This window comes from Perca fluviatilis, chromosome 21 (assembly GCF_010015445.1).
Source record: "Perca fluviatilis chromosome 21, GENO_Pfluv_1.0, whole genome shotgun sequence".
Lineage (NCBI taxonomy): Eukaryota > Metazoa > Chordata > Actinopteri > Perciformes > Percidae > Perca > Perca fluviatilis.
In genome coordinates, this window is record NC_053132.1 from 4,533,598 (window position 1) to 4,553,743 (window position 20,146).

Consider the following 20,146-nt stretch of genomic DNA (forward strand, 5'->3'; position numbering starts at 1 on the left):
TAATGTCCATTTAACACGGATCACTAAACGATTACCGACCTTGGAAATCCTCTTCATTAGGTCTTTCTTCAGACTTAGCCTCCAACTGGATGAAACTTCTTCAAGAGAGCAATCCACCTTCAGCAGCAAGTCCCACATCTGATGATCCAACACATTTAGAATTATAAGAGGCATTATAGGGGTCAAACCTGGTTTAACTGCATGATTCAAAATAAATAAATATGGCTCATCATGTTCCTTCTGAGATCAGTCAATTCATCTATTCATTCTCATAGGTAAAAACATTTGCAGCACAAACACTGTAAACATTTCAGTTTTTCCCCGTTATCAGAGGCAGTGTTGCCAACTCTTTTCCAATGAAAGTCGCTAGCACCAGCTCCAAAAGTTGCTAAAAGTCGCTAGATGACGTCATACGCTCATTTGCATATTTGTGACGTTATTACGCAATCATGCTTAGTGGTTGTGTCAGCAAAGTAGAAGACAGAAATAGAACTCTTTAGCCAAATAATCACAAATTCAATACAGGAATTTATTTTACCTCATAATTATTACTTAGGTAGCCTATCTTTAAAGTAAAAAAAAATAAATTCTACAAAGGGAGGGAAAAATATCGATAAAGAATTCTCAAAGAAGGCTGGCTTGCCCAGGGCCAGGCCAGCTCAGCGGCGTCTTTCTCCCGTCACGTCCTGCTGTCTCTCCTACCTACACCGGCCCCGCACACCCAGAGAGGGGAGAGGCTGCTCCTCTGCTCCTCAGTCACAGAACAGAAGACTGTTTTGGCAGTTACAGGAGAGAAATACCTTGCGTGCTCACTGGACAATACTGGCGACAATACTAAGTGGCCAGATTTGTCGCTAGTCGCTTTTTTGAAAAAAAGTCGCTAACGGGGTCTGAAAAGTCGCTAAATCTAGCGACAAAGTCGCTAAGTTGGCAACACTGATCAGAGGGACTCTGCTGCATAATGCAAACTGCAGTAATCACAAAACATACCACCATATTTGGGTGATTGGTTAAAATCTGAGTGAAAAGGGTTCAGAAACAGATATTTTTTTTTGGGGGTGAAAACTGAAATGATGTGAACGAACCTAGTTTTATACAGTCTGTAGAGGCTAAGCCCAAGCTTTAAGCCCCTGAGGTGCTGTTCCACGGGTAGAGTAACTGACGCACTTTTTACCTTTTTGATCAATGAAAGTCCAAGTCAGTTAAAACCTTTGGTTCCATGTATTTCCATGAGATCTTAGTTGGGTTTCCAGACAAATCACTGCTTGTATGTATGCCTGCGTAGTGTTGTGGTGTTGGTATGCGCGTGTGTGCGTGTGTGGTCAAAAACTGTATGTGCTTCAGGTTTGCACCCGAGGAACCAAAGATTGGTTTCTATTTATACCAAAGGGCACTAATTGGCTCTTACAGTCTATGGTACGAACTGAGCGGTAAACGATAAGAAATGAAGCCAAAGTCAAAAATATTCTGTTACTGTGTACCTCAATTTCCTTTGGATAGGTGAGTGATTTTGGATAGGTGAGTGATTTTGACATCAAAAGGTCTTTTTGCAGCAGTTGATCCCTCCACTCGCTGATTTGCTGCTGCGCACCGTTAAGTTCAGCCAAGAGTTTCTGCCTTAAGCTCTCAAACTCATCGTCAGAGGACTGAAAAGCACAAAATGAATACAGTGAATTTGAATTGTTGTCCCATAATGAGGCAATCAGAGCAACTCATTAATAAGATGATTACCTCTTTCCTCTGTTTAGCATCTAAAATCTCTGCCAATTTCAACACCAGCTGGTAGGACAGGATGGCAGCGTGGTAGCTCTGGACGAGTCGCACAATCGCACATGTGCTCTTCATCACACGGACGCTGCTCAGGAAGGCTGGCCTGATGGTTCCAGATTCAATCATTCTACAGACACCGAGCAAAAAGTTACAGGGAGCACAAGTAAGTACGTACATAGGTAAGTAAGTAAGTACGTAAGCAATTAAGTAAGTAAGTAAGTACATAAGTAGGAAAACTTTATTTATAAAGGTTACAAGGTGCTGTACCATGCAACATTGAAAAAAAAAAGCAACTTTTTTTTAAACAAATGAAAACAAAGTAGCACTGAGCGACCCTCGCACTCTGCGCATGTCATGGGTAGCGGCAGTACGCCAGTCGACGCAGCCGTGTATTTCTATGACCTGTGTGTGGCATTTTTAGGCCTTTATTTCTGACAGGACAGCTTTAGACATTAAATGGGAGAGAGAGAGAGAAGGAGGATGACATGCGGCAAAGGGCCTGACCTTCTGTATATGGGCGCACCCTCTACCAGGTGAGCTACCCAGGCACCTGGAAATTACATATTTTATATTGTGCACTACTTCCTGTGTCCACTTTGTGGAGCTAGAGAACTCACACTAATATGTCATGTTGCTGTATATAATGTGTAAACTATACATCAGTTTCAGGTAAATGGAATGATTTTGGCAGGGCTTACTTCCTGTTGCCAGTAGGTGGCACTATGACTATAACTCATTATTGACTTGTAGATGTCCCCAGGCCTGGTCTCTATTAAAACATCACTGACTTGGGGCAGATTGAACAATGTATAGTTTAATTACAAACCACTTCCTGTTTCGCAGTGCTATACGGTCATTTGACACCTGGCCACGCCCACACCGCTGGACGAGAGTGCAAAAGCTTCGCAACTTTGCTTTGGCAAAGGCTTTAGATTGTACTGACTAATTATCAAAGTCGATTGGGTAAATTAAAAAACTACAAAATAAAAGTCAAACACTCCAGGAGACAGGACAACAACAGATGCGTTTTAAACACATTTTTAACTCTGTGATCTCTACACCACAGTGCATCATGGGAATATTTCAGATGTCCTTACCTGTCCTTCTCTTTGTCTACCTTCAGCAGTATGTGTGTCAAGGTTTTCTCGGTGAGCTGCATGCAGAAAAATATCACAAATTATCATTTTAAAGAAAAACTAAAGTTACTTTGAATGATAAATATTGTCAGGTGTAGATTTGTTCCACCTTTACATTCTCCTGTGCTCTGTTGTTATCCCTCAACTCTACACATCTCCGCAGTCTGTACAGCAGACTTTGGATCAGGTGTTCTGCAGGTATCCCCGTCAGGTCTGAAAACTCAGGAAGATCCTCAAATGGGACCAGAGATAACCAGCTCATCAGAAGCAGAGGCATCTCTTTCGCCAGAGATAAGTTTGTCTGGATCAGACTCAGCATTCTCCTGTGAAAAGAGGAAAGTGGTATTAAAACACAACGTGATCCACTATTTCAGGGAATGAAAGTTTCTTTGAGAACAACTCACTTTCTTTGGTCAGGGTGGGACTGTATCCTCTCCCTGAACTGCTTGAATTTGACACTGTCAAGTCCTGACCAGTTTTCCTCCTCTACAGCTGGACCCACTTTCGCGGCGTCGGCTCCTGGCTGTCTGAGCCTGAAGAGCAGAGGAACGAGCAGGACGAGCTCGGACACCGACTGCTGCGCACAGAGGTTCATCAGACCCAACACAGTGCTGAAGGGAAGACACAGAGAGAGACAATGTGTTACACAAAAGGGTTAAAGTAGGCCTGAATGATGCAGCACCTTTGATTGATTAGTGAATCTAATTGGGAGTTTCACACATCAGTGTTTTTCATTCCTTTAAAATAACGCCAAATATTTATTCCAGTTTTTTCCCTATTCACTCTCAGCAGCACATCGCTGTGAGTCTATGCACAAGGCAACTGTCACTGGTGAGTTCACATGTCTGTAAAAATAACTGGTAAAGTAATTTGAACAGGTAAAGATCACGTTGTCGGTAGCCTGCCGGTTACAAACAGGCTCGGTAGTGGACGACGCGGTAACGTGCTGCAGATCCGGTGTTTTTAGCTGAGCTAGACAGAGAATATTCGGTGATGCTGATCTGCCCTCATTGTTCTCCGTGAAGTCAGCCGTTGGACTCTCTTTAAAGCTACACTGTGTAAGAATTTCTCCCATCTAGCAGTGAAATTGTATATGACAACCAACTGAATATTACTTTCTAGCCCCCCTCCCATCCCGAGCGCATTTCAAACTCCTACGGTGGCTGAACCCGAAATTAGCTCTTAGCATCTTATCATCGTTTACACGCAGCCACTCGGTCCGTGTAACGCTTATCAGTTCAATTTTCTAAGCACAAACGGACATTTGGAAAAACAGAAAAATGGGTTCCAATATCCAATTTTAAATTTTTTTCCGCCTTGACAAATTAAAAAATTGGATCTTTAAACTGTTTTTCCAATTCTGTTTTTATTCCGAGGATCAGAAATTTAGAAAATTGCGTCTGGGCTCCAATTATTCAATACTGAATAACTCAGTTTTTTTTTTGGTCCATATGCAGTTAATGGCCTGCATATTCCGCAAAGTAGAGGAAGAGAATACCATTGCAGTATTGAATAATTGGAGCTCAGGCACAATTTTGTAATTTTCTCAATTTCTGATCCTCTGAATAAAAAACAGAAAATTGGAAAAACAGGTTAAAGATCCAATTTTTTAATTTGTCAAGGTGGAAAAAAATGAAAAATTGGATATTTGAACCCATTTTTCTGTTTTTCCAAATGTCCATTAGTGCTTATAGAAAATTGAACTGATGAGCATTACACTGACCACGCTCCAATATTAACTTGTTCTTGTTGCTTTGCCTGTCGCGTTGTCGTTTTAATTCTCTTTTTCGCTTCCCTGGCGAGTAATCTCCCCCTGGCGTTGGTCACGGTGCCACTGAGTTTAAAAGCGCAAAAGGCGGAGGTATGTCCCTCTTTGGCTAACGTATTTTAAAGATGGAGGCGCTACATGGCGGCTCGCTCGTATGTATTCTGAATGATTCTAAATGTCCGATTGTATGGGTACGAGAATACTTTGATTAGTTGGTGGAAGTAATTACACATGAATGAGCACATAGAAAGAACAAAGGGGTTTTGCTAAGAATCAACTCAAAACATTACACAATGTAGGTTTAAAAAATAGCCTTTAAAAATGTTTGTCTGCAACCAGTCATACGGTAACTCATGGGCTCTGATTGATTTGGTGTGCCGTTAACACACCAGTCTTTTTGTTTTAAGGAAAATTCAATTCCTGGTAATTGCTCCTGTTTTGGAAGAAGGAAATAAAAAGTAGCAGGTAAACTAGCTTTAAAAGTGAGTTTTCTTTAAGCGTTGTGTAGTGGATAGAGACTTTAAAGTAGTAAGAAACAGTTCTTAGGGTTCCCCCATCTGCCAGATCCCACTTAAACCCCTGGTTACACAATGCCATTCATCAATACCTCAGGTAACGGTACGTGTGATGATTGCTTTTAAAATCATTCTGGAAGATTTATGAAAGCTTTTGAAAAACCTTGTAAGAGGACCTCTTTTTTGCTAAACTTACAATTGTGGATTTTGGAAAGAACTAAGCAACACGTCCAGGTTTTTCTTGTCCATTGTGACCCCAGAGGACACCAGGAGACACAGCTCAGCCCAGCCTTTCACTCCAAGGTTGATGCTACACTTACTGGTCACCATGAACACAGACAGGGCCTGAACGAGAGGACTGGTGCTCCTCCAGCTGCCTGGGAGTTTCTCCTTTGGCTCGCCTTTTAAGATCTGAACCAAAGTCTCTGAAATCATGTCTGATGTCTGTGAATATGAAGAACATTTGGTTACTGGTGGAACATTAGAGACAATATATAACGAAGGCTTGGAATCCAACTCTTCTTGATGCACCAACCTTGACCATGGGAGGTTGGGAATGGTCTGGGAATGATATCCTTGTAGGTGCAGAACCAAGACTCGTCATGAAATGCTCCAAGCTGTTACACAGGCTCTCTGTGCTCTGTTTGTCTGATGGAGACCATTTCTGGAAGATTCTGTCCAGCAGAGTTCTCGCTGAAGCCTGCCAGGCGTCTGATACCTCTACACCTTTTGATCTCTGCATGCCAAACATGTTAAGGCCAGATTGCCAAATACTTTGCCCGTCCAGGCGAGTAATGAAGCCTTCATAAAGGTGCAACTCTAGATGAAACACAGTCAGGTATATGTTAAAGACACAGAACTACAGTGGTGTGTTGGTATATTAAAGCTAGATGGTTTGATTGCCTTACCTTTAACGTTGGGATCCAATGGAATTTGAACGTGTCTTTCGGCAATGGCTGAAATCTCTTTGACTCGTTGCTTTACACCATACCAATAGGTCCAGATTTCGCCTCTCCTCAAGCTCCTTTCTTCAACAGAAAGACTTGCTTCCACCAGATATCCTCCCTGTTTTTGCCCACTAAACATAAAATATTGAACATTTGTTAGAATGATAAAATCCGCAGTGAAGTATGACAGTATCAGGACAGAGGTGTGATTAAAAAAAATTTCGGCTCTGTAGTCCAGCACACTGGTTTTAAAACTGAGGTTGTTCACAGTGTAAGATGTATAGCCCCAGTGATACTGGCTGCTGTTTGGAAACAGGAATGTTCCCCAAACGAAACACACTGACAAAGTAAAAAAGAGGGCTACAGGTATGTAAACACCCTGAAATGAAATACTCACACAAAATGCGTCATCTTAAAGGGTAAAACCCTCCTTCATAACACAAGCGTGTCATGGTCTTGGTTGAATTTAAACTTTTTGTCCAGCACAGCATAGATGTGAACGGTGAACATGGGAACACCCGGCGGAGGTCTCACTGGGCTTCGATCACTGTGGAAAAAAAAAAAAAAAAAAACCTAAAAACCCCAAAACAAAAAAAAAAAAACAAAAAAAAAACCCCCCCCCCCTCTCCACAAAAAAAAAAAAAAAAACAAAAAGAAAAAAAAAAAAAAAAAAAAAAAAAAAAAAAAAAAAAAAAAAAAAAAAAAAAAAAAAAAAAAATATTTAAATATTCTAATTTTAGTCACTTTGCATCCCTTTGTGATTGTTTTGCATCTATTTGTAGTCATTTTACTTTTCCATGTGGTCGTTTGCACCCCTTTGTGGTCATTTTAAGATAGACTTGGACATCACTACGGTGTCTGCAGTATGAAATCTCAGCTAAACAACAGTCTCCATGTGGTCATTTTGCACCTCTCTGATTATTTCGCATCTAGTATGTAGTAGTTTAGCATCTTTTGTGGCTGTTTTGTGTCTCTTTGTGGTCGTTTTGCAACTCCTTGTGGTCATATTGTAATTTTGTGCATCTATTTTTTGTTATTTGGTTTCTCTTTGTAGTAATTTGGGGTTTGTTGCCGGTAGGTGTATCATTTTTGGTCGTTTTGTGTCTATTTTCAGTCATGTAGTGTCTCTCTGTGATCGTTTTGTGTTTTTTTCAGTGGCATTTTGTCAGGCACCCTGACCCCTTAGCCTTCTGGGCTTCTGAACTTCAACCACAGTATTTCATGTAGTTGTTGAAGTCATTCTTACCGTGTGCTTTGGGAAGTGTCTGTGGTTTTATCTGCTGCTTTGGAGGCTTCCATGTTGGACTGTTTCTGACTCCCACCCTCTCCAGTCACAACTTTGGCGTAAGACATTGGTTTGGCATCTTTTTCGGCTTTGGAGCCTGCGGGATCAGCTGAGACTCCTGCAGAAGGATTCTCCTCTTTAGACTTTGACTCTTTCTCTGGGTTTTGCTCCTTGACTAAATCTGATGGCACTCTGTCCTTGTCTGGATCTTGATTTTGCTTTAACGGAGTCTGAACAGCGCAGTCTTCTTGCATTTTGGGTTCAGGTGTGTGTTTGTCTTGCTTTAGCTGTGTCTCAGCAGCGTTGTTTGTCTCATCTGGAGTCTTCTCATCGCTTGTGTGGTCTGGTTTTGGCACGGGGACGTCCGTCTGTGTTTCCTGGTTGTTCTGGGAAACGACTGGAGTTTGTGTGAATTTGTTTTGGCCTTGATGTTTCTCTGTTTGAGTCTGAGCCTGCACCATTTTAGCATCTTTGTGGCGTCGCTCTTCACTGTTGTGCACAGTTGGCAAGCTGTCTTCCACTAGGGGATCCACGTGTTGTGTTGCTATGGACACACTCTCCTGAGTTTGGCTGCTTGTGGTCTCCACAACCTCCATCTCGCCTTTTTCTGTATCTTCGCTTTTGACGTTTGCATCTCCTTTTGCTTTTGAGTTGCTCTTTTTTCTTCTTTGATTTCTCTTTTTCCTCCTCTCTTTGTCTCGGGCCTTCCTGATGCCACTTCCTGGTCCTCGTTCCTGCAATACACATTAACATAACCTTTAACTGAGGATCACATATCTGCTAGGGCAGGGCAATATATTGATATTACATTGATGGTGTCTTTAGGTAAACTGACTGGATGCTCTCGCTATTTCACTTCCTGCCAGGCGGCTCGCATGAAAATAGACTGGCGGGTGTCTTTAGCTAATTGCTCGCGGAAGGTCGCTGCGCCTCCGGAACACAGAGGAGACGCGCCTGGCGAAAAATCGGGGTAGGTGTCATCTTTTCCTGGTTTTAAAGGCTGCATTACAGTAAAGTGATGTCATTTTCTGAACTTACCAGACTGTTCTAGCTGTTCTGTTATTTGCCTTTACCCTTTAAGTCAGTGTTTCTCAAATGGGGGTACATGTACCCCTAGGGGGCATTGGAGGACTGTAGGGTGTGAATTTTTTTACAAAAATGCTAATTTAAAAATATGTCATGCATAATTCCTAAAATAATTATACTATAATAATGAATGAATTAAGTGATGGATTCTAAACATTTGAAATGTAGCATTTAAATGGTTTTGTTCAAAAAAGGTATCTATCACTGCCGGCGCTGTATTGTACCTCTTTATATAGACTTTTTTAGGGTCAATGGGTACTTGGCTTAAAAAAGCAATTCAAAGGGGGTACAATATTGAAAAAAGTTTGAGAAACACTGCTCAAAGTCATTATAGCCACATTATTGATGATTATTTATCTAAAATCTAATTGTGTATATACAGTATTTTGTGAAAGCACCAATAATCAACCCTACAATATTGCCGCAATATCGACATCCATGTATACGGTCAGAAATTAAAAGATCGTGATTTTTGTCCACATCGCCCAGCTCTAGTATCAGCCTTTAAAATATTCCATGATGGTTCGAATACGGTCTTAAATCTGTTCTAATGACAGCATTTCTACCTTGCTGCTTTCCCGGTGTCTTTTTGTTGCAACATCCTCCATATTCTGGGGCCGAGCGGCGCTGCGACCCGCTCCCTCCTCCATCTGTACGGACTCTGTTCTCAGGGGAGTCCCTCCCCGTTCCTCCTGTTACCTGTCTCTGAATATAAAACACAACGGGCAGTTACATCCTCCACGCCTGCAAATGCATCTGCGAGACTTTCTATTCAAGTTAAGTCAGTTAGATTACAGTCAGTAAGGGAGTGGCACACAGAGAACTGCTGCGTCAGCTGGTTTCAAAGTGCACTTCATCTTTGCACACAGGGCAGCTTTACTTGTATTAAAGAGCAGTTGAAAATAATCAAAAACATTAGTTAAAGAGAACATAAAAACAGCTAAAATTGAATAAGACAGTACTTGTACAATAAAACTGATGGGGAAAAGGGCATCTGCGCAATCAAATCTGTGCAAAAATTGAATTAACTTAGCAAGCTTTTGGTCAGATTTTTGCACAGACTTGAGTGCGCATGTGTATTTTTTCCTTTATTTTTATAGTCTGTAGCTTCAGCACCTCAGCTAAACCTCATACCGAATGAACTAGGGCTGTGCTCGATTGAAGAAATTCTTAGTCGACTAACACTCATTCAATTGTATCGACTAATCGATTAGTTGATTTAATCGACAGATCTGTAAATCTGAGTTTCTCCGCAAAGAGTCATGCAAAAGCACCACTTTAATTCTTGTGTTTACCAGAGATGTGCTCGTACGTTTCTTGGAAATAAGTCATTCAGCCAAAACCAAAACCAAAAAGACCAAAACGACCGATTAGTCGACTAATCGACTAAGAGGGAGCAGCCCTAAAATGAACAGTTTTTGGTTACACTTTACTTGAAGGTATCTACACAAGAGTGACATGACACTGTCATGACCGTGTCATAAACATTATAAACAAGTCATAAACGTTTATGACATAACGCTTCTGTCAGTAAGTGTCATTCGGTTTTTGTCATGACAAGTTAGGGTTAGAGTTATGGTTCATGTGTTCATGACAGTGTCATGTCACTCTTATGATACCTTCAAGTAAAGTGTTACCCAGTTTTTTTTCCTCTACTTTGGTTTCTTTCTTTATAAAATGAAGGAGGCTATCTATTGGATAGGATAGGCTAAAATAAGCCGTGGTCTTCAGCCTATTCCTGTTCCGGTTGCTAGTTGTGTGAGTTATATCATCATGTCATGTCATGTCATGTCATGTCATGCTTTGTTTACTATAATGTAAACCGAAATAAAGCTATTCAGTCATTCAATTATGGCACCTAGTCTGCAATACCAAGCTAGGGCTGCAACTCATTTTTATTGTCGATTTTTTTTCCTCTCGATTTAATCGATTAGATGTTTGGTTACTAAAATGTCAGAAAATTATTAAAAATGGTCAATCAGTGTTTCCCAAAGCACACGATGACGTCATTAAATGTCTCGTTTTGTCCACAACTAAAAATATATTAATGTTACTGTCACAGAAGAGGGAAGAAAATATAAAATATTAACATTTAACAAGCTGCATTCACACAAGTTTGACTTTTTTCATTAAAAAAAAAGACTCAAACCAATTAATTGATTGACAAAATAGTTGGCGAATAATTTCATAGTTGACATAATCGATTCATATTTGCCGCTCTATACAACTCTACCATAAACACCACCAGGGCTGCAACTACCAAATATTTTTTTTATTATCAATGAATATGTATTAGCATATAATAAAATGAACACAAACATAAATACCACGGACTAATTCGTTTTTATCTGAGCTAATTCCAGGTTGTTTGACTTTTCGTTAAAATACGCAAAAAGGTTATTTAATCAACGAAACGACAAAAAATACAAATTCAAGTTGTGTTAATGATATATCAACCTATCAGTTAAAAGATGCTCAGCTGTAACCTGAACATAATGTAGTTACACTGTGTGACGCAGCGCATTTAACACACAAACGTGTGAAGGTTTATGCTAGCTTTACTCACCTTTTCAGTGACGAGTCGGCCCGGCCAGCCTGCACTTCTGTCAGCAAACAGCTACTGAAGTGATTCAGGAAATGTTCGTTTTATCTGCTAGCAACCTCCCGTATGTAACTTCAAGGGAGCGTCGACAAATTCATCAACGTATCTAAATGGTGGTTATCTTTCGGGCTAAACTGTGTAATGAACCAGTCAAACATACTCGATCATATATTATTTTTTAAATTTTTTTTTAAATTATTTTTTTTTTTTTTTTTTTTTTTTTTTTTTTTTAAAAAAAAAAAAAATTTTTTTTTTTTTTTTTTTTCACACACTAAAAAAAAAAAAAAAATTTTTCCATTCACGATATCGGCAGTCTGGAAACCTATTTGTCCAGGTTTTTAATAATTTAGGATTTCAGTGCTTTTTAATTTTTCTATTTAAAATTACGTTTTTTAATAACACGCTGTGTTTCTATATTTACTGTATGATGCCAGAGGTAGAATGTCAGTCAAGTCAGCTATATTTACAATTTAAAGTACTAGGCTACTTGTGTAGTTATGGAGGATATTTTTATTCATAATTAAAATGAAAAGTCTAAAGAGAAAATTAAATAAAAATATATATATTTTACTACACTCCTATGAATAATCAGGCCATAAATAGAGTTTAAAAAGCAGCACATTAAAAAAGCAAAGTTCAAATGTAAAATAATTATAAAATTTAAAGTTACAATGAAAAAACTGAAATTTAAAATAAACTATAGTAATATTTATTTTTTTAAATTATGAATAACAAATATCCTCCATATATATTTACAATACCATAATTTAGCTGAATCAACTCACAATAAGTGCATTCAATCACACACTGTTCATACAATTCATGAAGATGCCACCCAAAAATTGCAAGAAACATGCGTGTTCATTACATTTATCAAATAAGCACAATCAGTCAAATATTAATTTTCTTTACAGTGTAAATACTGTTGAGTACTTTAATCACATGACATTAGACAGTTATTACAAGAAGAAAACATGTATGAAATGGTTATCAGAAGCAGTCAGTGAGAACAGATGAGTGGATAAATAAATTTAAGTCAAACATGTTTCTACCTTTGTGGGATTGTTTTCCCAAAAAAGATACAAAGTTCAGCACAACAACGACCAGTTACCTTAAATGGGCCTTCTGATTTTTGTTCACTTAAGTACCCTTACTTTTAACTGTATTAACAGTCATGTTAATAGGCTGATATATACCAAAAATAGCCTTGCATTGTCAGACCTTCCTCCACAGCACTGCAGAGGAGGGTCTGGCGAGTCCACACAGCATTCCGGGATGGGAGAAAAACATGCTCTGCTTTATTGGCGTTTCTTTAAACCAATCACAATCGTCTTGGGCGGGGCTAAGCGCCAGAGGGAGCAACGGTTCCGCTGTAAATTGTCTCAGGAAGGAACTTGTTTTGGTGGAACATGTGTACGTTCAAAAGTTGGACATCTGCCAAAATTTCCAGCGGCACCAGAACAATCAAGGAATTACTGTATAACGTTGTAGATGTAGACTAAGATCAGATACATGTTTATTGTCTCCTTCAGTAGAAATGTGTCTTGTGTCCAGAAGTGTTACTGTATGCAATCTAGAAATGTCCCTGTTCTTCAATGTTGACAGGTGATGTAACCACAGCTGTGAAAAAAAGAAGAGTTTGACAACATGAGAGTGCTAATAAGAGACAGGGATGACTTCACCTGCAGCAAGAGCTACTGGAGGCCGTCCGTCCAGTTTCGTAGGCAGAAAATCCTGTTTGATGAACTCATTTGGAGAACATTTCCTGCATAAAACATAACTTTACTAGAAACAGGATCACGACTAGTGCTGCAACTATTAAATTAATTGCCAACTATTTCGATAATTAATTCATCAGTTGGAGTTTTTGTTTTATGAAAGTAAAGTACAAACTTCTCCGATTCCAGCTTCCTAAATGTGAATGTTTGAGGATGTCATCTTGGGTTTCGGGAAACACTGATCCACATTTTTCGTACATTTTAGAGACCTAACCACCAATCGTTTAATCAACAATTGACTGACAGATTAATCGACAATAAAAATGTTAGTTGCAGCCCTAATCATGATTAGGGATGCACCGAATACCGAATCCACTTGTTAAGATTCTGCCAAATCCAAAACTGAATACCGAATCCTACTCCCAGTTTTTAGCTGTGACTGTCCTTCCTTTGCCGTACCTGAAATTGCTGCATTTTGGCTGCTGTCTGTAGATTCCTTCATGCACAATTTATATTATTTCTGATGTTTCATAAGCAAATGTTTTAACGGTGATGTTGTGTATAGTTTAGGGTCCTCGCCAACACGAGACAAATCAGCATTGCAAATTGAACATGTAGCTGGACTTGAATGGCCTTCTTTTGACTGAAAGTACTGCCAAACACTTTCTGCTCACGAGTTCCATTTTCACTTTCTCACAGCCTACTGCATTGAACGCTCCACCTACGTAAACACCTTCCCGTAAGCGAAATTACAAATCCTACTATAGCCACGCCAAGACCCGCCTCTCAATCACTACTATTGGCCAGGCGTCCATGCTTACGCAAGGTAACGTAGCCCAATTTTTACAGGTCCTATCCCCTGACCAATCAGGTATCCTAACCTTAACCACTCGAGGTCAATGCCTAACCCCAACCAATGGAACTGCTATTGAAGGGCGGGTCTTGGCGTGGCCATAGTAGGATTTGTAATTTCGCTTCCCGTAATCAATGGCGGTGTAGTGCAAGCGTACCGAACCCTGTCAAAAAGCCCAATATTTGTCCGAATCCTGGATTCGGTGCATCGCTGATCATGATATTTGGAGAATATAAAAAGAGCATTTTTCTGCATAAACATATGACTTCACACCACAGAGCATCACGATGCCGTGTCCGTCTCAAAGCTTCACCATGAACCTGCAGGTTTCTTGACTCTCCGAACTACCACCCTGGTTCTCCGTCCGGGTGGCGCCGCAGCCGGCGCCTCTCCCGGCAGCGAACCGGGGGGTCGGGGTTCTCCTCGGGGCGGCGCAGGCTTCCTTCCCGACCGCACGTCGTCCACGAAGGCCTCCACTCCGTCAAACTTGGCCGTCAGCTCGGAGAGGCGCTCCTTCAGCGCGTTGAACTCGTTGTAGAGATCCCCCAGGGCGTCTGACAGCGGCTGGATCCTGAGGGATGGGGAGACTAACTTCCATTACTCACACTCACAGCAACGTCCTTCCTTCTTAACCCCTGTGTTGTCTTCCTGTCGACCATGCAACCTTTTCTTTTTCTGGGTCAAAATTTGAGTTGTTCTTTTTCGACATTTGTCACTTTTCCCGGCCTTTTTGTCGTTTTTTTTCCCCCCCAAGTTCTTTGTCACTTTTTACGATGTTTTTGTAGATTTGTTTTCGGTGTTTTATTGATATTTTCGTCAATGTTTTCCGCTGCTGAAGGTTTTGGACCGGCTCTGGTCTGGCCCCAGTGGCCGGAGTCTTTCTGACTCCAATTGGTCACTTCACAGACCGCACCTTTAAAGGGATACGCCACCGTTTGTTGAAATAGGGCTCATCACGGTCTCCCCTAGCTGTAGATAGGTGGGCCAACGCATTTTTTGTGCATGCATCGTTTTAGTCCGGTTTAGCGTAGTGAATGGAATCCTATGTTGCCGGTTAGCATGTTGTGAGTAAAAGTGAGCCAACAAAAGACAAAAAAAACAACCTAATTACTTGCACTGAGACAAAAAATGCATTGGCCCACCTATCTACAGCCAGGGGAGACCGTGATAAGCCCTATTTCAACAAACGGTGGCGTATCCCTTTAAGTTGTATTCGTTTGAATGGTAGACCAGAAATCAATACACAGCATTCTCTCAGTTAGTCTATAACAAACTTTAGTAAATGATATTGCAAGGAAATAACAACTTATGCATAAGGATCAGATTTCCTTCAAGGTAATTCTCTCTCGCCCTGACACCAACGAGTCTACTCGGAGTCTGACCCCGCTCCTCTCTCTGCCCTTCTCTCTTATCCTCCTCGGGTTCCTCCTCGCAACGGTGCATGCCGCTGCTATCAGCTGCACCTGGTCCAGGCATCCTGCTTCCGCCCGCGATATCGCGCAAGGCCATCGCAAGGCCTTCACAACTTCTACCTTCTACTCTGTTGCTAGGCAACTGAACCCCTTTGGACATCTTGACCTTGTGTGCCACCTATCCTAACTTCCTTTTGCTCCGACATGTTTTCATCAGACAAAGACACTCCTGCACAACAGTACACCTTACACAATACTTCAGTTTTATGACACACAGGCCATCAAGGGGCCATTAACTGTGACATGTCTGAGTAAAAAGACACATCTAAGTGGTATAATATTCCTTCACTGCGTTTCTGAGGCTTTTTCCGAAATTTTTGACACTTTTTTTTCAACGTTCTTTTGTCATTTTTTATTTTACTTGGGAAGAGCGTCGTATGGAAGCATCCTCGTTATTTTCTTTGACAATTTGGTTAAAAGAAACACAAATTTCCGACGAAGAAACCTTTTGAAAATGGGTCAAATTTGAGACAGTTAAAACGGACAAAAAACTGGAGACAGTGAAACCAAACTCTTCCTCACTGTTGCACTTTTACTTTGATAGAGGTCAAGTTTTTATTGTTTTATTTGTGTTTTTTTGCCTCTGGACTTTGAGCTTGAAAAGTTCTTTTGTAAATAAAATACTGTTTTTTTTCTTTCAACTACTATGGACAAACTCTTTCTGTCCTACTTTCCTTCCTTCCTTCATTCCTTCCTTCTCGTTCTACTCTTCCCTCTTCTTTATTTCTTTTCTACTCTATCCTTATATTCTTTTCACTCTTCCTTCTTAATCTTTCCCCCTTTCTTTTATTCTTTCTTCCTTTATTACTCCTGCTATCCTTCCTTCTTTCCTTACCTCGCTTTCTCTTTCGGTCCTTTACTTTCCTTCCTCCCCTAGCTAGACTATCTGTCCAATCTGAGTTTTCTGTTGCACGACTAAAACTACTTTTGAATGTACACAGTTCCACCAAAACCAGTTCCTTCCTGAGGCTATTTTGCAGCGGCACCCGGGCTGTATGCGGGGCTTAGCGCCTCCCAAGACGATTGTGATTGGTTTAAAGAAATGCCATTAAACCAGAGCAGGTTTTTCTCCCATTCCCCCATGCTGTGTGGGGGAGGGTTTGTTGCGAGTTGTATGTTTTGAATGTGGATGAAGATGAATATGGAATGGTTTCTCACCGTCCGTAGTCGGGCAGCACAGTGTTGTGGTCGTGTAGCAGCAGATCTTTGACCTGCGTCATGATGGCGTATTTCCAGTTGTCTAGAACCAGCGTGAGGTTGGCACATGCTCTGCTGTTCCCGCTCTCTGCTGCAGCACAAACATTCAGGAAGATCCAAAAGTGAAACACAGAGTAGCTGAAGTATCACATATTATGCTTTTTGGCTTTCCCCCTTTCCTTTATTGTGTTATATATCTTTTTTGTACATGTTATAGGTTTACAAAGTGAAAAAGCCCAAAGTCCCCCCCAAAGGGACTTACCATCTCCAACAGAAAACACTGTTCACCAACTGCTCCAAACAGCTCTATTGTAGTCCAGCCTTTACTTCAGAGACAAACATGCACCCTCATACTCTGCTTCTGACTGGCTAGTAGTCCTTACCTAGGTACTGTCAGGGCACGCCCTCATACTCTGCTTCTGACTGGCTAGTAGTCCTTACCTAGCTACTGAGCATGTGCGACTCCCAACAAAGTTGGAACAGAAGTGAGATGTCTCACTCTGCAGCTAAAACAGAGAGCTCAACACACAGGGTGAAAAGAGGAGCCGCAGCAATGCGCAGTACAACAAAAATATGGTGGTTTTTGAAAACACTTAGCATAGCAGCCTTCCCGGAAGCCGTGCAGCTCAAGGAGTTGCTAACTCCGGCCAAACAGCTGACGAATTCATGAGACGCTTCAGAGGAAAGGATTCCTGGAGGATGGTTTCCTCCAGTCTCTCCTGGGCCTCCTCGGTAGGGTTGGGTATCGTTTGGTTTTTCATGATTCTGATGTCTAACCGGTACTTTTAAAACGATTCAGAGTCCTTAACCGATTCTTGAAAAACTGAAAAATGACATCAAAGAAAGGTTCTTGTTTCAATAAATTCGACGTGCTTCGCCCTTTGCACGTAATCGTTTTGAAACATTTGTTGCATTTTGCGATGTCAGAATCCTTGGCTGTGAAATACAATACTGTGAAAATATGACATTTTAAAAGTAGCCTACATTAACGGTAGCTAGCTAACAGTAGACTACAGAGAAAGTGATATTTTTACGTCCGTTTCGGAGCGACAGAGGGAAAACATTTCAGTCAACACATTAAGTGGAACCGAAATGAGGAACCGAAATTTGCGTTGTAATTCGGTCCGATTCCTACCGGTTGCGTAGGAACTGGTTCCATAGTGTAACCAGGTTTCAGTACCCAACCCTACTCCTCGGTGGGAGGGACTAAGACGCGAGGAAGGGAGGCAAGTGGAGGAGACGAGGAGGCAATTTAAGCGACATGAAAAGCACTGTATGGCTTTCGGGAACCAGTCTGATCCTGAACCAGCTTCGCAACCTAGACTGGAGCGAAACGTTGTGGTGCTAGCTTGTGGTAGGTTAAATGTTGATAAATTAGTCTTTCAGACGGTCTCCTGGACATGGCGATACAACTATCTAAACTCTAACTAGCTTGGTTAAGGGCGTGCTACGCTAGCAGCTAGGCGAGCATTATAACGTGCGTTACAAAGTGACGCCAAATAACGCACTTTGACCACGGAAGTAAAGGCACACAATAAAGGAAAGGGAAAAGAATAATATGAGCACTTTGATGAGCTTCAGTGGTGGAACAAAGTTATTCAAATAAGTAAAAACACAAAGGAGAATTATTGTAAATGTATTTACCCTGCATGGTGGAAAAACTAAATGTAGAAAAGTAAAAATACCACAGTCTTTCTCTGAATTGTAGTGGAGTATAAGTACCGGTATATTAAAGTAGCACATATCAGAAATACTTAAGTAAAGTACACGTACTACTATGTCAAAATTGTACTTAAGTAACCCGAACCTCAAATGTCTTTACTTCACTGCTAACCTTTGATCCTGTAATCCCACTCTGGGCTCTGGCTGAGTTTGTGTTTCTGAGCAGCACACAGAGTCACCGAGAAGATGAACACAAGTCCAGCCGTCTTCATCCTGAAACAAACGCACCAGTGGTGGAACGACGATCGTCTACGGAAGACGATTAGGGCCACATGTGAAAAAATGTGTTTGAGTTCTGAGTTTAAATCAGAATTCTGGGGGAAAAAGTCTGAATTTAGTTTTTTTTATAAAAAAAAATAATTGTCAGAATTATAATTCTGACTTTAATCTCTGAGTTCTGACTTTTTTGTTAAAGTTTTAATTTTTTTTTAAAGTAAAAAAAAAAAAAAAGTGGGCTGGTTAGCTCACCTGGTAAAAAGCGTGCGCAGAATTCTGATTTAAACTCAGAACTCAATTTTTTCACATGCGGCCTTAATCCTCTTCCGAAGTATTCAAATCCTTCACCCACGTTTTTTAAATTAAGTTTATTGTGAACATGTTAAAAATAAAAGATGAATAAGAACGTGTACATTTCAATACAAGCATGAAAACCAACAAAATACGTGGCAAACATGTATTCTTAAGGCCGATTTATGCTTCTGCGTCAAATTGACAGCGTACCCCCGCAGACCCCTCTGCGACGCCGCGACCCCCCCTCCGAGCCCTCCGCCGTAGCTCGACGTGCACCTCCAAAAATGTGTAACTTTGCGTCGAGGCGACGCAGACCGCAAGGACTGTGATTGGTCAACTGGTCCTGTGTGTTGATAGTGGGTGTTTCCAGCAGCCTACTGTGGGGAGTAGCAACACGCTAGTTCACTGACATCAGCTCATAGTTTGGTTATAATGACTGGGTTATCTGTTTGTAAAGTGTCTATATGTCAGTAACGTTTTGAAATGAGCACTTCACCAGCAAGCAGTACTTTGTGGGCAGTTGTGCTAAAGTTAGCTTGCTAACGTAACATAAACTGGCTGGCAGACACCTCGCAAATAACCTCAGACTTATCACGCCCCCTAGCGTTGAGGCGGTGAAATGCACCGCGATGCAAAGCAACCCCGACGCAGAACTCCGAAAGGGTCGAGACGCCGTAGGAGCGACGGCGTGGAGTTGACGCAGAAGCATAAGAAAGCCTTTACACATACCTGAGTATACAGTACAGTACATACTTACAGGTACATATACACATGCATACAGTCTATGATACATACCCATACACACTTTATCTTTTTCTTTTCCTGGTATTAATAAAGTACTAATACCACACTGAAGACATACTGTGTTACAAGTAAAAGTCCTGCATTAAAATGTTAATTAAGTAAAAGTATGTAAGTATCATCAGGAAAATTTACTTAAAGTCTTAAAAGTAAAAGTACTCGATGCAGAAAAATCCTCACGTTTTAGAAAATGTAAAGGATCCAACCAGGTGTGTGTTTAATGCTGGACTTGTAGCCGTTATATTGTTGGCTAGTTTTACTTTAGAATAAAACATCAGATTTTATAAACTACATGTGTTCGCAAACTTCTGAATGTGTAAAGTAACTAGTAACTAAATCTGTAACAGATGAATGTAGTGGAGTAACTAAAGTAACTAGTAACTAAAGCTGTAACGGATGAATGTAGTGGAGTAACTAAAGTAACTAGTAACTAAATCTGTAACAGATGAATGTAGTGGAGTAACTAAAGTAACTAGTAACTAAAGCTGTAACGGATGAATGTAGTGGAGTAACTAAAGTAACTAGTAACTAAAGCTGTAATAGATGAATGTAGTGGAGTAACTAAAGTAACTAGTAACTAAAGCTGGAACAGATGAATGTAGTGGAGTAACTAAAGTAACTAGTAACTAAAGCTGGAACAGATGAATGTAGTGGAGTAACTAAAGTAACTAGTAACTAAAGCTGGAACAGATGAATGTAGTGGAGTAACTAAAGTAACTAGTAACTAAAGCTGGAACAGATGAATGTAGTGGAGTAACTAAAGT

General features: G+C 40.6%; 2 protein-coding genes across 5 annotated transcripts in view; both read right to left on the bottom strand.

Moving 5' to 3' along the window:
- rnf213b (ring finger protein 213b) overlaps positions 1-6,578 on the bottom strand; it is a 59,744-nt gene extending 53,166 nt beyond the window's left edge. For 3 of the 4 annotated variants that reach the window (XM_039787766.1, XM_039787764.1, XM_039787763.1), the window contains exons 1-10: positions 6,534-6,578; positions 6,098-6,267; positions 5,725-6,008; positions 5,386-5,633; positions 3,311-3,517; positions 3,016-3,229; positions 2,868-2,923; positions 1,732-1,897; positions 1,482-1,646; positions 40-138 (exon numbers count right to left, since the gene is read on the bottom strand). In XM_039787766.1, coding sequence (XP_039643700.1) covers positions 40-138; positions 1,482-1,646; positions 1,732-1,897; positions 2,868-2,923; positions 3,016-3,229; positions 3,311-3,517; positions 5,386-5,633; positions 5,725-6,008; positions 6,098-6,267; positions 6,534-6,547 — 1,623 coding nt within the window. In that variant the 5' untranslated portion in view covers positions 6,548-6,578. The remainder of the gene's footprint in view (positions 1-39; positions 139-1,481; positions 1,647-1,731; positions 1,898-2,867; positions 2,924-3,015; positions 3,230-3,310; positions 3,518-5,385; positions 5,634-5,724; positions 6,009-6,097; positions 6,268-6,533) is intronic. The other variant, XM_039787765.1, reaches the window with a different exon arrangement.
- LOC120550857 (E3 ubiquitin-protein ligase rnf213-beta-like) lies at positions 6,568-11,135 on the bottom strand. The gene is made up of 4 exons (XM_039787767.1): positions 11,074-11,135; positions 9,074-9,212; positions 7,383-8,155; positions 6,568-6,683 (listed from the first exon to the last, which is right to left on the bottom strand). Exons 2-4 carry the CDS (start codon positions 9,155-9,157, stop codon positions 6,569-6,571), a joined length of 972 nt encoding a protein of 323 aa, XP_039643701.1. The 5' UTR covers positions 9,158-9,212; positions 11,074-11,135; the 3' UTR covers position 6,568.
- Positions 11,136-20,146: the final 9,011 nt, after the last annotated feature.

Bases quoted from the DNA above. Each gene is read 5' to 3' on its own strand.
- LOC120550857 (XM_039787767.1), bottom strand. From the start codon at position 9,157: ATGGAGGAGGGAGCGGGTCGCAGCGCCGCTCGGCCCCAGAATATGGAG. The intron at 8,156-9,073 runs GTAGAAATGCTG...TGTGTATTGCAG, and splicing joins GACACCGGGAAAGCAGCAAG to GAACGAGGACCAGGAAGTGG. The intron at 6,684-7,382 runs GTAAGAATGACT...TTTTTTCCACAG, and splicing joins GACACTTCCCAAAGCACACG to TGATCGAAGCCCAGTGAGAC.